At 38.4% G+C, this 16,254-nt stretch overlaps 1 protein-coding gene across 3 annotated transcripts in view; it reads left to right on the forward strand.

Moving 5' to 3' along the window:
* Positions 1-15,809, forward strand: part of LOC120542624 — a 31,094-nt gene extending 15,285 nt beyond the window's left edge. Inside the window, exons 5-9 of one of the 3 annotated variants that reach the window (XM_039775207.1) lie at positions 901-1,200; positions 4,691-4,951; positions 8,865-8,973; positions 12,186-12,253; positions 15,692-15,809. In XM_039775207.1, the coding sequence (XP_039631141.1) occupies positions 901-1,200; positions 4,691-4,951; positions 8,865-8,973; positions 12,186-12,253; positions 15,692-15,753 (800 nt within the window). In that variant the 3' untranslated portion in view covers positions 15,754-15,809. The remainder of the gene's footprint in view (positions 1-900; positions 1,201-4,690; positions 4,952-8,864; positions 8,974-12,185; positions 12,254-15,691) is intronic. The other 2 variants (XM_039775208.1, XM_039775209.1) reach the window with 2 other exon arrangements.
* Positions 15,810-16,254: the final 445 nt, after the last annotated feature.

The following is a 16,254-nucleotide window of genomic DNA, read 5'->3' on the forward strand; positions in this document are numbered from 1 at the left end:
TTCACAGCTAGTTTAATTATAATAAAATAATAATAATCCGTCTGAATGTTGTTTTGGTTGACGCATTTTGTTCCCCACTCAAATTGGGTAATGGAGTAGAAAAATTATCTTTTTATATTTTATGTTTTTTAATGTCATCTTTCTTTAGCCACCTTTTACGAAATGCAAGTGGAACAGTGACTTTCTTCTAGTCACAGTTTACCACAGCCAATAATAATTTTATTATTATTAATATTATTGTAGTCAGCAAAGCTCAAACTCTTCTTCGCCACAGCACCAACCAGGCAACACCCTGACTTATCTTACTAACATCTTGGGTGTTCAGCTTGCTCAAGGGAGAGATGCAACTCATTATCATTATTATCTATTCATTTATTCATTTTCATAATTGGTATATCCTGGGTTGGGTTGTGGGGAAGCTGAAACCTATCCCAGCAATCACTGGGCACAGTGCAGGAACAAAATCAGGACTGGGAGTCAGTCCATTTAAGGTCAACACACATGCACACAAGCACCAATTTAGCAGCACCAATTCACATATTGAAACAATGCAATATTTCAATCCATTCCTTTAAAAAATGAATAAGCCTGCTGTCTAATTTACATGTACTGTAAGTTAACACTTAATTCCTCTTTCTATTTTGCTCTCCTAGTTGCCTTCTTACATGTTCTCATAAGCTGATGCCCATGCAGAGTGCCCAGTTCCTCAGTCTCTATCCATGTATGTTCACTGTAGCAAAAAGCTACAAGAAAACAATGGGGAGAACTCAATTATTCAATTATTAAGCAATTTATTAATGATTTAGAAAATTAAAAAGAAAAAATTTTGAATGATGATGACTTCTTTTCTCTCCCCATGCAGAGCATTTCTAAGCATTTTTGTAATCACTGTTATTCCAGACACAATTGAAGACGCTCCAATAGCCATGACCACAGGTACAAAAGCACGTTTGTTCATCAAAGCAAGTCCTTCTGAAAAGGCTTATGATATTCATTGGAAGAAACGGCATTCTCCTATTGCACAGCTCAGTGGTCAATCCTATATTTACTACAGGCCCTACAAAAACAGAATATCCATTCATCAGAATGGCTCTGTGGAAATACACAAACTCCAGAAGGATGACTCAGGAGAATACAGCGTTGAGTTTTTCTATAGACATGGAATTAAAGAAAGAAGGATTGTCAGCATATCTGTAGAAGGTAAACTAATAATCAAAACCAATGTACAGTATGGTAATCAAGACAGAGTCAATCAGTCAAAAAAGTTAACAAGAGGCACAAATTAATCCTTATTTTCTGTGTTTTGTTTTAACAAATCATTTCTGGTTGGGCCGGGTATTCAATTATATGAATATATGCTCTCTATTTATCTAAATCAGCTTCTCTCGTATCTATGTTAGTTTGTGTGTGACAATTTACCTCAAAGCTTTTCAAAAGTTTGCACAACAATGCAGAATTATTAATCTGCTTTAAATAGTTAACAATTATGGATTGATAAACAGTTTAAAAAATTCTTGCATGAACTGTGATGCTGTGGTTCATTTTCAAATATTGTTTTATTGTAAATTATTATTATTATTATTATATAAATAAATAAATATTCTTTTTTATTATTAATAATAATAATAATAAATAGTTGTATTACAAACCCAATTCCAGAGATTACAGTATGCAAGCTTTCGAGGCAACTCAGGCCCCTTCTTCTGTTGGACAGTTATCTTATCTAAAGATCTTGACCATACATTGTTCTTCTATCTCCTGTTAAATTTATTCTTAGCCTGAATGAACCTATTAATTTTTTACATTTAAGAGTTTTCATTTAAAGATTTACCATTGTTGTTTCTTGTCCTAGTGTGTGGATATAAACACAGGAAACTTCAGTTTCTGTATTACATCTTGCCTGAAGAAGGGGCCTGAGTTGCCTCGAAAGCTTGCATACTGTAATCTTTTTAGTTAGCCAATAAAAGGTGTCATTTTGCTTGGCTTTTCTCTACATTCATAATGGCTAACACGGTACAACAACCTAGTACTACAAACCCAATTCCAAAAAAGTTCTGACAGTATAGAAAATGCTAAACAAAAAGGACTGATTTGTAAATTTACTTTGTCTTGTATTCAGATACAAATAGCATAAATCAAAGTATTTCATGTTTACCTAGTCAATTACATTTTTAACATATACATTTATTCTGAAAATGATGATGCCTGCAACACATCCCAAGAGTTAAGACGTTAAGAAGTTTATCTATTGTCCTCACAGGTAATGCAGTGGTAGTGCTGCTGCCTTGCAGTAAGAAGATTGTGGGTTCGCTTCCTGGTTCCTCCCTGTGTGGATAGCGCTTTGAGTACTGAGAAAAGGGCTATATAAATGTAATGAATTATTATTATTAAGTGCCTTGAGCATGGGAAAGGCGCTATATAAATAAAATGTATTATTATTATTATTATTACTATTGCTGATGTGGCAAGTTGAAATAACAAGGTCATGTGAAACGAGTAAGGCAACCGTGTTACAGGATATTAGGAGCCTTCAGAAAAAGCCCAGTCCTTAAAGAGCAGCGGGAATCGCCACTTTGCCAACAGATGCATTATCGAATAATTCAGCATTTTGAGAACAATGTTTGCCAAAGACAGATCAAGAGGATTTGGGCATTCCATCCCCTAAAATGCGCAATATACAGTAATTCAAATATTTAATGACACCTGTCAAATCTCAGTGTGTAATGGGCAAGGCTGTAAACCACTTCTAAATGTGTGTGACCTCTGATCCCAAAGATGTCATTGTCTTAAAAACTGTCATGCTCCTATAACGGACATCAAGAAATTGACTCGGGAATCCTTTAGCAAACCTTTGTCATTCAACACCATTCGCTGCTGTATCCACAGGTGCAAGTTAAAATGTTACTATGCAAAGGCAAAGCCACACATCATGGTCTTCTCTAGGCTCGGTCTCGCCTGAGGTTGAAAGTAGCATCGAATGTTCTCTGGTCTGACAAGTCAACATTTCAAATGCTTTTGGGTAAAATAAAAAAAAAAAAAATAAATAGAAATAAAGTTAGATTAAAAAAATATATATAATAAAAATAAAAACAGCCGTCGTGTTTTCCCAAGAGAAAAGTCCTACCAGGAACAAAGTCAATGACGTTCTGGCTGCTTTGCAGGTGCATATCGGCTTAAACTGAGAGTGCGGGCCCGAGATTGGTCTCTGCACTCCAGACAAGTCTCCAACTCAGAATGTGTCGCACATTACGAAGTACCGAAGGCACCGTACAACTGCTGAAGACCTGCATAAAAGATGAAGGGGAAAAAGCTAAAACTTGCTAAACGCAAGCAACTGGGGTCTTCAGCGCCCAAATGCTTATTAAGTGAAACGGTGATTTGACACAGTGCTGAACACTCAACTGTCCCAACATTTTGGAGACTTGACACGAGTGTGTGTTTTCAGAAGGACAATGAAATTCACAAGGTAAAACTTCAAATCATGTGTTGATGTAGTGTTTAAATATAGTACAGGGTTAAGAGAACTTACAAATCACTTCTTTATGTTTATAACGTTTATCTATACTGTCTGAGGTGGGTGTTTATTATTATTATGACTGACAGACAGGCAGACATTGTTAATGGGGTACATCATACAGACAAGACACTTTACAGCGATTTTTGGTTGTAAAGTATTTTCTTACAACTTTAAGAAAAAAAGTTTCATTTGTCGCAATTTCTGGTAATGACTCATTTCTAAAATCAGAGGAGATAGACATGAATATTATGACAACGGACTGATTTTTTGTTTTTAAAATGTTATGTGTCATTTCATATGTGACTTTTTGGGAAGTGTAGAGAACTGAGGAAGTTTTATGCATTTTGAGTAAAGGGGCAATGAGTGAAACAAGGAAACTGAAAGTTTTATCTGGTTCAACGTCTGCTTTTCATCCAAAGGAACATTTTCTTTTTTTGACTGATCACATTTTACAGTCTACATTTTTTTAGATAATTTTACAGTTTTATTTATTTTTACCTTATCCACCAAATTTAACAGGCATTGCTGCTGTAATAAAGCAGCTGCTTCATGGGACTGTTACTGGAATAGTCATGGAAAGCCTTTACATCTTTTACACTTTTGTCAATTTGCTTTCCCCCAAAAAGATCGATCATCACTGCTGGAACAGTTTGAAGTTAGTTTTTACAGCTTACTGTTTAAAATAATGAAGTCAGAGAGGGACACAAAGTCCTGTATGTTATTAAGCAGAACCTAACTGGTTCATTTGGCCAGAATTTGAGGCAGATAGTAGAGAAGCTGACTGCTTGCCCAGTGGTTTCCTAAAGCTTTCATATCGAATATGTCTAACTGGTCAGTTCTTTTAAGTTGAACTCTAGCTTTAAAACTGCACTATAGTCTTTAAAAGGATTAAGATCCATGTTAATAACGTATGTGAACAGCTAAAGGTAATAAAAAGTAATCAGTAAAGTAATGTTCAAGAACATAATCTGTAGCAAAAAAAAAAAAAAAGGAGATCAGGCATTAGTTGGTCATTTTTGCTCCCGGTGTCGTGTCATTTTCTGTCTTGTAGAGTTTGGGTGCTTTGTGTAGTGTGTGTCGATTAACTACCCAACGTTAAAAAATATGACTTAACATTAAATAAGACAATGATTTACCAAAAAGGAATTAATCCAACTCTCTTGCTCTTTCTAGATTCTTTATCACGGCCTACTGTAAAAGTTCAGTGCTTGTCGGAAAGAGAAGTAAAGTTTGAGTGTCTCTCAAATCAGTACTCGGGGGTCTCGCTCAGGTGGCTGTTGAACGAGGAAACACCCGTGACCAATGAAACTTTGAACAGCAGGAGGAAAAACAACATTTTGCTGCTTCGGGGAAAACTCTTTGGTAACATCTCTTGTCATGTGGAGAATAAAGTCAGTAAAAGCAAAAGTGACGTTGTCCCCTTCTTCTGTGAAGGTAATTATAAAATGGCTACAGTATTTTTGGAGTTTTATGTGGAAGGGAATAAACAAATACTGATTTGGATAGAGAATCCACCTGTAGTGACCACCTGAACAAGGAGTGAGGTACCCACAGGGCTGGAGCGTTGAAAGCACACATGTACCAGGAGTCAGACATTTGTATAGGTGCGATTTGGAGTAATTAACAACCTAATAGGTTTAAAGAGACATTACATTACTGTCACATATACAGAGTGGAGTGAAATTCTTATTACCATGCAGAACATTGCCAATTTAAGGCAGCATGATTACCGAGTATAACAACTTTATGTTGATACTTCAACAGACTCTACAATACTATCTACACACTTAAAAATAACGGTGTCACAGTGGTTCTTCAGAGTGATGACATAGGGAAATCATTTTTGGTTCCCAAAAGACCCATCCACATGAAGGTTCTAGAAAGAACCTTTTATTTAGATCCATAACAGGCTCCATACTGTAACTAGCCATGAATAGATGGTAACAGATTTGTAAAATACCAATGGGTCCTGATTTTAGAAGGACTCTTGTTGCATGCAATAACACAGGCTAAGTTCAGGTTTTCTTAATCTGTTAGTGTCCTGCTAGGTAGCCTACCATACATTTTTCCTACATTTTCAAGGTTTTTCAAAGTGCAGAGAACCAGCTTCATATATAAAGAACATTTCCCAGAATTAAATGGTGCTTTATTAGGCAACAGTTCTACAAAGAACCATCCAACCCAGTAAAGAACCATCAAATTTCATTACAGATCTATTACTTTTAAGAGTCGTAGTATCAGAAGACATATTAAGCTTCATTCAATAGGATGTTTTAAGGATACAAAATTCATACTGCAGAGTGTCAGGTTCCAAGATGGCCACTAGACTGGCTTGTTTTTAATTTATCAGTCTTTAGGAGGCCACCTCTCCATTGTTCATGTAAAATGGCCCCATGTTCCTTAATACAACCACGCAGAGCAATTGTCAGACTCAATGACTCCCCTGAGATGGTTGCCCATATCATTATGCATCCCACAATTCACAAGAATTGCTGAGTTGAAGGCCTACATGTGCCTTCTTCAAATACATATGAGAGAGAGAGAGAGAGATGTTGAGAGCATGTGCTGATACAGCCCATTGACACACCCACCACATGACGAACCAGTCGTCGTATGCAACGGATGACAAATCAGCACCACACTGGAACAGGAATGCCAATCTTGCCACCAAACCCCTAAGGTTTTCTTGTATGTTGGAGGACTTGATTGCAGGGTTGGATGCAGATTATCATACACAAGATGAAGTGACAGCAGGTTAAGGGCCCAACCGAGTAGAGCCACTTTTGGTGTTTACGGGATTCGAACTGGCAACGTTGTGATTGCCGGTGCAGAACACCAGGCTCAGAGCCACCACATATGGATGTAGGAAATAGTTTGAAAGATGACTGCAGACCATACTGATTTTTTGCATTGCTCAGGGGTCCAGGTTCCATTACCCTTATACCAGGTTTTGCATCTTTATGCATCAACCTTGTATACAGAATTTCCGAATGTCAGCCCTGTCCAAATTGTAACTTTTTGAAGCTGATTGTTGTACAGTTTTTGTTGAGACCGGGAAGCGGTGGTAATTTTTGGGGTATCTGGTAACCATCCTCTGAAATAACTTTTCAAATCTTAAGTACCTCTCTTCTTTAACAATGCAGTCTTTCTACTTTTAGCATATATGTTGTCATGATTTTTGGGCTGTTCTCCTGGGCACAGGAAACAACTTTGCAGTTTTTGTGACCAATGCACATGCAAACTGGGTACCAAATATTTGGCCACTTCTGAACTCCGCTAGTTACGTCCTATGGCTCTAAAAATTCACATGTCACAGTGCTAATTATCCAATGTCTTTTATAGCCAACACGTACTGCTAACTGGCAATCTACCTAAAAGGATTCATCTTGGCAGCCACATTTGAAATTGTGATTTAATTGCTTTGATGTTCAACTCCAATTTCATTTCGAGTTTCTGATATTTAGTCCACGTCATGTAAATAGGAAGATGATTCTGTAATAAGAAACTGCAATTAATGTAATTAACTGACAGGCAATTAAGATGTGGACTTTAAAACACACCACAGACTCCTTGTGTCACCATGGCCAACTATTACAGATACATTTTTGGAGAAAATAAAAATAATTATGCAAGTAAATGTGCCAATAAATATGTACAAATGTTATCATATGTGACCATAAACTAAATGGTTCATGAAATATATTTGTAATTTATTTATGCCTTTATTTCATGAAATACGCCTTAAAATGAAAACCTGTCAAGTGGAGAGGGCGGGCTGTAGTGAGTACAGGGCTTTGATTGGTGAATCATTGGCAGAGTGCATGTAATTCTTTAGCCATTAACGCTTACGAATATTTTACTATGTAAATGTTGATCTCTGATGGCTCATGAGACTTAAAAGAGAGTCTCATTTATGGTTCATTCAAGAGTCAACTTTGTCACAGATGTTCCTCCTAAAATTTCTTAGAAGAAAAAGCTTTAGAATAAAGGGGACATGAGATACAACTGAGGTAAAAGGAGTCAGAATTGAGAATGTGGCTTTAAAAGCATGTTATATGTTGTCAGATCTCATTCTAGTCTTGTTTTAATCTCTTTCAACACTTCATATTTTTACTTATTATTAGACTCAAGCCTTTATCTAACTTCACTTCCATCTATTACATTTCTGTTGTTTTTCCAGCTGGAGTACAGGCAGGTGAAGTGACTTTCTCACGGTCATATGGTGTCAGTAGTGGGATTTGAACTCACAATTGCAGGATTTAATGTCCAAATTCTTAAACACCATGCTACGCTGCCTACCTTTTCTTCCAGAATATTATATGATCTAACTGGAGCGCAGAAGTATACATTAGAATAACTAAAAGCATTATTTAGAAGCACTGACTACAGTTTGGTAATCATAGTAAAGTATTTAATTACCACAAACAATCTGTCCATACATTTCACCATTTATTGCTGAGCACACAATGTAAATACTTTGCAAAAAAATAAATAAATATGTGAAGATATGACTTGGAAGATCTGAGCGCTTTGCTCGCTCTCTGCTGAAACACAAGAGGAGGCACTTGTGAGAAAAACAGGGTTTTTTTTTTTTGGGAGAAAAAAAAAAACTGAGAAGCAAGAGACGAAAGAACGTGTCTCCATTTTATTTCTTTCTGATCTCATTGTTGTCTAGGAGAAACCAAAAAGATATTAAGGAGATCCATTTTTGGATTTTTGGATTTGGCTTCACACAAATGAACACTCCTGAGACTCTGATGGATTCAGGGCTTTTTGAATTATTCTAGCCAACTCTTCTACACTCGCACAATCACAACTCTCAGCATGTGCTTTGCTTGCCTTGGGGATCTTGGGGCTCTGGGGCAGGTGCAAATTTGACAAAATCGCCAATAAAAAAAAAAAAAAAAGTTGGTCTCACTTGAGCCCGTCATCTCACCTTTGACAGGTGAAAATGACAGTTCTCATTTCAAGGAATATTTCATGATGCACATGGTGTTGCAGAAGTAGAAACATGAAGAAATCGATAAAAATAAGGACATAAGTGAATAAACTACAAAAAGGACTTTTTATGGCACATTTAATTTTTCATGCTGAAGTCATTGGGGTTTTATTTAAATATGGAATTTTACAGTGCATGTATTTATTTTTGGTATTTAGTTTTTTCTAAAATATTCCTCCATAACCTGTACTTCCATGTAAATGATCCAGATTTAAAAATAATGAATTCTGATATTGTAGGCTGCCTTTCGTAAAGGCATTAACCAAGTAAACATTTATATATCATTGAGTTTGTTTCTTAATGTTTTTCCACATAAACCTTTACTTGATTCTTTCTTTATATTCAAAGTTTTCCTAACTGTGAGAGTCATCTACTTGCTCATATCCTTGTGTTCCCTCGTGATACTGTTGGTTATCGCAGTCCTCATTTTAATGTGCTGCAAATCACAATACAAAGCGTAAGTACATCGATTTTCTCTCAGATTTGTGCATATATAAGTATTTGTGTGTGTTTTAAGTAGATGCATTATAACACCTTCCTGTATATTTGGAATCATTTTTCAAGAGGTAAAACTGTTTAGATCAAACTTGAGTCTGGCCTTTCCCATCTTAAATTCTGTTGTTTGTGTTATTTTTCCCCAACTTCCTTCTTTGAGCTTTCCTTACACAACTTTTATTTTTTCATTTTATCCTTGGCCCCTTACCATTTGTTATTTTGCTTGTTCTTTGGGGTGGACTTTTTAGTTAAATGAACACCCTCAGGTGTTGTCGTTACCAGCACTGCAGTTACCTGAAGGATTATTGAAAGTCACCTGCCACCACAGCTTCTTCATTGTGGCATTTGTTGCTTCCCCAGTTGCATGTTTCAAACCCCATAGTGCTTTGCCTTGCTGTAAGATTTGCATATTTTTGACCATTTTTTTGGTTTGATTTTTAGCTCTGTTAATTTCTGTTATTTTCAGCTCTTTGCTATTTTTATAGTTTTAATTTGGGTTTTTGTGAACCCAACAACATCAGTAATGTCACCGAGATGAGACAAGTGAGGACAATTCTCAAACATGAAGCCAGGGGATATTTCCAAAAAAGTGCATAAGTGCTTTTATTAAAACAACAATCAAACAGTGTCCAAAGTGCAGTACATCAGGCTCAATAAATCCATAAAAACCAAGTGTTCAGTGAGGAGATAAACCATCAATAAATAAATCGTTTAAAATCCATAGTTTAAAATAAAATGCAGTCTCTCTCCTCACTCTCCTTTCCGGCCCACCTCCGTCTCTTTTTCGCCCCGTCTCAGCCATTGCTCTCGCAGCCGGCGGAGACCCAACAGCCACGAGCTCCTTAAGCCAACCTCTGTCTTGGCCCCCTTACAGATGTTACTGCCAGACCGAGGAGGTTGGCTCTCCTCCCTTCATACTTCCCGCACCCGTAGTCGCTCCTCAGATCCCTCGGGAGGACACCTACCTTGCTCACCCCACTCTTTCGAAATTTCAGTGGGGCAAACTAGCCCCTAGAGGGCATCATCCTAACACTCCTTTGAGGGGCCCCAGCTCGTTCTGTCTCCTCTTTCTAGGTGGCCAGATCATTCTTCTCGGACTGCTCTTTCCTGTCAATTAACCTCCTTTCTCTCCATTTTTCCATTTCTCCCACCTCGATTGATCTCTCTATTCATATCCCCCTTTTTCTGGTATTGACCCGTATATATACACACATCCCCACGCATGCCTCCATTGGCGCAGCGCCTTAATCATACACCGCAGGAAGCCAATGAGGCAATCAAGAACACCCACACGTACGATTCGCTCCAACCACCTCTTTAACTTCCCGTGGTCGTGCAATAGTGCCCACGGAGAATGGCACGGCTATACGGCTTTTTAAATTATGTATACATTTTTGGTACTTTCAAGTCAAGTCAAGTTGGGAGCATGCACTGGTACAGTGCATTGCCGCACCCAACACACGACGAAACAACTCGGGATCCGTTTGGCAAGCCCCCAGGCGGACACACGGTCCATTCCCACCCACTGGAAATGACCCTTTATCTGCCGCAGCCAGGTGTGATGTGGGCGACCCCTTGGCTTGGTCTAGACACTCGGGTCCCCAACAGTGAGGATCTTACAAGCTGGGTCACCCTCAGGTAAACGTGCCACATGGCCGTAGTGCCGTAACTGATGCTCCCTCACAATGCAGGCAATATGCCTCATTTGGGACTTCATGAGCAACACAACATCAAACCAGCGGTACCCAAGGATTTTCCAGAGAGACACAGTACCACTTTTGAATAATAAATCTTAGATTTGATTTAGTTTACATTAATCAACTAAAAATATTTTGGCAGGGTGTTTTGGCTTTCCCTTTGAGGCTCAAACACACACACACAAAATACAGTAGTGGATTTTTGTTGTTAATATTAGTAAACCATTGAAAGGAATTACCAAAATAGTTTTCTGCAGTAAATTTAGAAAAAAAAAAAAAATAAATAAAGAACATTTCCAAGAATTAAATGGTGCTTTATTAGGAAACAGTTCTACAAGGAACCATCCAACCCAGTAAAGAACCATCAAATGTCATTACAGATCTATTACTTTTAAGAGTCGTAGTATTAGGAGACATATTAAGCTTCATTCAATAGGATGTTTTAAGGATACAAAATTCATACTGCAGAGTGTCAGGTTCCAAGATGGCCACTAGACTGGCTTGTTTTTAATTTGTCAGTCTTTAGGAGGCCACCTCTCCATTGTTCATGTAAAATGGCTCCATGTTCCTTAATACAACCACGCAGAGCAACTGTCAGACACAATGACTCCCCTGAGATGGTTGCCCATATCATTATCCATCCATCCATTTTCCAACCTGCTGAATCCGAACACAGGGTCACGGGGGTCTACTGGAGCTAATCCCAGCCAACACAGGGCACAAGGAAGGAACCAATCCTGGGCAGGGTGCCAACCCACCACAGCCATATCATTATGCATCCCCCAATTCACAAGAATTGCTGAGTTGAAGGCCTACATGTGCCTTCTTCAAATACATATGAGAGAGAGAGAGATGTTGGGAGCATGTGATGATACAGCCCATTGACACACCCACCACATGACGAACCACCTGGATTGGGACCCAAGTGTAGCCATGCAACGGATGACAAATCAGCACCACACTGGAACAGGAATGCCAATTTTGCCACCAAACCCCTAAGGTTTCCTTGTATGTTGGAGGACTTGATTGCAGGGTTGGATGCAGATTATCATACCCAAGATGAAGTGACAGTAGAGAGATTTTCCAGAGAGACACAGTACCACTTTTGAATAATAAATCTTAGATTTGATTTAGTTTACATGATTCAATTAAAAGTATAATTTTGGCAGGGTGTTTTGGCTTTCCCTTTGAGGCTTAAACACACACACACGCAAAAAACACAGTAGTGGATTTTTGTTGTTAATATTAGTAAACCATTGAAAGGAATTACCAAAATTGTAATTGTCTATAAATGAATACAAATGCATATAACCTGAAAAACCATTTAACTTAAAATGAAGGGTGACAAGTGTGTCCTCTCTTTATAAAGACTGAAACTTTACAAACTAAATGAAACGCGTCAAAGTTTTATATTGATGATCCCTGAAGAAGTGAACATCATTAACATGGCCAACTACATTTTGTTTGTTTTAACCAGCAGGAGGCAGAGAAGTTATCAAAGGCAAATCTTTTTGAATGACGAAGTGGAGGACGAGGATTCTGAAGGTGAATGTTTCCACGAGGCCCTACTTTTGAGATGTTTGCAAGTTTGAGTACATTTTCACACTGTTCTTTTGCTGTTTGCCATTTTTCCCTTTATTAATGCTTGTTAATCCATTTTCTCTTCTGTTAATTCTCTTTACATCTTTACGTTGTGTATTGATGACTTGCTGTGGGCATAGTTGCCATATGGGAACATACTGTATGTTTATGATTGGTGAACTCACGAGAGCCATTGCTATTACAGTTTTTTCTTAACTATTGAAACTCTAATTTTAAAAAGTGACCTAATGGCAAGGGAAGTTTTTTTTTTGGCCAACTAAATGATAACACCAGCCATATAGTAAATATGAAATATAAGTCCAAAGATTCAGATATGGCTGTGCAGAGATATTTTTTAGGAAAAACAACAATTATTAAAAAGGAACAGGACATAAATCTACTTAGTCAGAAAGGCCTATAATGGTTTAAATTTGACCTATAATAAATTTTAATTCATGCCACTTACTGCTCCCAAAAATTTCCAGGTTCAATAGAACATTAGAATATCAGAAAAAATACAATGAGAACAGGTCATTCAGACAAATATAACTTCTCAATCTCCACGAACCTAACACCTGCAATACAGCATGTACAGTGTATTCAGAAAGTATTTCTGCCTTTAAGCTTTGCAAACCTGAGTTTGGGCAGTTTATCCCATTCTTCCTAGCAGATCTTCTCAAGCTCTATTAGACTGGACGGAAAGAGTCTGTGAACTGCCATTGTTGGGTCTCTCCACAGTTGTCCTATGGGGGTTATGCCCAGGCCTTTGAATGTGCCGCTCAAGACCACTCAGACTTGTCTCAAAGACACTCCAGAATTGTCTTGGCTCTATACTTCGGATCATTGCCATGCTGAAAAATGAGTTATCACTCTAGTCTAAGGTTATGTGCACAGGATCTCTTAAAGGGCCTCTCTGTATTTGGCTACATTCATCCTTCCCTGAATTCTGACCAGTATAACCGTCTCTGCCATTGAGAAGCACCCCCATAGGATGAAGCTACCACCACCATGCCTCCCTAAAGTGATGGTTTTAGTCTGGTGAGGAGTAGTGCCTGGTCTTTGACAGACTGTTTGGAGTTTTGCTGAAAGAGTTTAATTTTTGTCTTATCCGACCAGAAAATCTTTTTCCTCACGCTCTCAGAGTCTTCTAAATGCCATTTGGCAAAGTGGGTTGTCCAATGCCAATTACTCAAGAGAGGCTTTCATCAAGCCACTCTGTCATAAGGGCCTTACTGATGGAGTGATACAGAGGTGGTCGTCCTTCCAACAGGTTACCCCGTCTCAGCAAAGGACTTCTGAATGACCATTGTGGTTGTGGTCACCTCCCTAAACAAGGGCCTTTTTGCCCGTTTATTCAGTTTGTCTGGATAGCCAACTCTAAGGATAGTCCTGGTAGTTTGAAACTTCTTCTGTTTTACAATTATTGAAGCCGCCATGCTCCTGAGAACTCTCAAAGCTTTAAAAACCTTTATATCCCCTTTCCCTGATCCGTGAACTTTAAGAGTAAACCACGTGTGATCCTGTATAAAGGGCATTCCTGTTTATGGACTACTTTCATTTTTCTAAAAACAATATTTTAGCAAAAATTGAATGCATCTTGCATATAACAGAATAAGAGCCTGGATGGTCAGCGGTTAGGTGAACTATGCACACAAGCGGGTTACCATACAAGATAATGAGTAATAATAATAATAATACTTTTTATTTATATAGCGCCTTTCCCATGCTCAAGGCACTTACAGAATATAAAAAAGAAGGGCAGAGTATACAGCATATAGCCTTGTACAAACCAAACAAATAAATAAAGAAGATTACGACAGTGAATTCAGAGAAAAAAAAAGCCTAACAGACAACATAATTGATGGTCCAGCACACACACACACACACACACACACACACACACACAGGTTACATGAGCATCTTGACAGAGAGGTAAACAGAGAAGGGTAATAAAGTCAAGTAGAGCTAAAAGCCTTCCTGAACAGATGAGTTTTGAGTTGTTTTTTAAAAGAATTCATGGAGTCAGCTGACCTGATTAATTTTGGTAGGTCATTCCAGAGTCGGGGCACTCACTATACAGCTGAAGGCCCTGCTGTCACCCATGGAGTGTAGATTAGTGTGGGGCACAACAAGATTGCCAGAATCAGAGGACCTTAGTGGGAGGACAGGCACATAGTGATGGAGAAGGTCACTGATGTAGTTTGGCGAGAGGTTATTTAAGGCTTTGTAGGTTATTACTAGAATTTTATATTCGATTCTGTAAGACACAGGGAGCCAGTGAAGACGGAGCAGGATGGGTGTGATGTGCTCGCTGCTGCTGGTTTGAGTGAGGACTCTTGCAGCTGAGTTTTGAATAAGCTCGAGCTGTGATATAAGATTAGAAGGGGCACCTGCCAGCAGTGAGTTACAATAATTGATGTGGGATGTGATAAAAGCAGGGACAAGTTTCTCAGCATTAGAAAAGAAGAGTAAGGAGTGAACACGGGATATGTTATGGAGGTGAAAGTAAGAAAGTTTCTTAATGTGATTTATGACGGAGGAATCAAAAATGACACCAAGATTCTTTGCAGTAGAGGCAGGTCTGATGAGATCACCGCCAAGATGGACTGGGAAGGAGCTCATTTTATTAAGTTGCATTTTAGTCCCAATTTGCAGGAGTTCAGTTTTGTTGCAATTTAATTTTAAAGAGTTCTGCTCCATCCAGGTTTTAATTTCACTGAGGCAGGTTGTGAGCTGAGAAAGCTCTGATGAAGTTCCACTTTTAACATTGAAGTAGAGTTGAGTATCATCTGCATAAAAATGATAACCCAGTCCATAGCTACGAATAGTATGGCCAAGGGGAAGCATATAAATACAGAAGAGAAGAGGGCTGAGGACAGAGCCCTGAGGAACTCCTTGTGTGACTGGCGCTGAGCTGGATCTGCTGTTGCCAAGACTAACAAACTCTTGCCTATCAGTAAGATAGGACTTGAATCACTGGAGGACAGTGCCAGAGATACCCAGCATGTTCTCCATTCTGGACAGTAGAATGTCATGTCTGACCTGAGTGTCAAATGCTACACTGAGGTTTAACAGAATTAATATGCTGGTTTGTCCAGAGTCTGCAGCCATAAGCAAATCATTGGTTACCTGTAGCAGAGCAGTTTAACAGCTGTGCCGCGCCCTGAAACCAGATTGAAAGGGTTCCATCAAATTATTAGTGGTTAAGTAATTGGTGAGCTGGGAGGCTACAATACGCTGAAGAACTTTTGACAGGAAAAGTAAGTAGCATTAGACATCGTAAATCTGTAGGGCTGTATCAAGTATACTTCAGAATATTTCAGAATTTGCACACAAGTAAATGAGCCTAGACACCATTTGTGTCATTATTGTCTCTGAAGCAGCTTTTCTGTTTTGTTGCAGGAGACGAGCCACAAAGTAACTCAGAATATGAGAATGAAGACCAGATGTCCCAAACTGAATGATTATTCTGAACTGCTGATGAATAAAGAAAGATGGAAGAAAATCTTGCAATACCTGTGCATGAGAATTTGAAAAGAGGAAGAAAAAAAAAAATGAGAAAAGGAGATGAAGAACACGTCTAGCTGGGTGTATGGACTAAAAGAGGAAGACCATTCCCATCACTTGACTTTTAGGTCATCTCAGAAGTCAGGTTTTAATTAGCTTAATTATCACATGTACAGGGTATGGTGACACTCTTATTTGCATGTACTAATCAACATGCAACATCTCACCACTCCCTGGAATCCTGATTAGTGGGAAAACCTTCCTTACCTCGAAGCGTCTGTCTTCCATACCTGAAAAATCTCATATTACCAAAGTAAGAGAAATTCGAAAAGACATCAAGACATCTGTATAAAATTCATTTTAGTCCAGAGCCATTAGCTGGGAGTTTAAAAATGATCACTCCAGTACGTTAGTGTTCTATACATCTCTATACATCATGTTCCTGTGCTGCCTATAAA

Source organism: Polypterus senegalus, chromosome 13 (assembly GCF_016835505.1).
Source record: "Polypterus senegalus isolate Bchr_013 chromosome 13, ASM1683550v1, whole genome shotgun sequence".
NCBI classification, from domain to species: Eukaryota; Metazoa; Chordata; class Cladistia; order Polypteriformes; family Polypteridae; genus Polypterus; species Polypterus senegalus.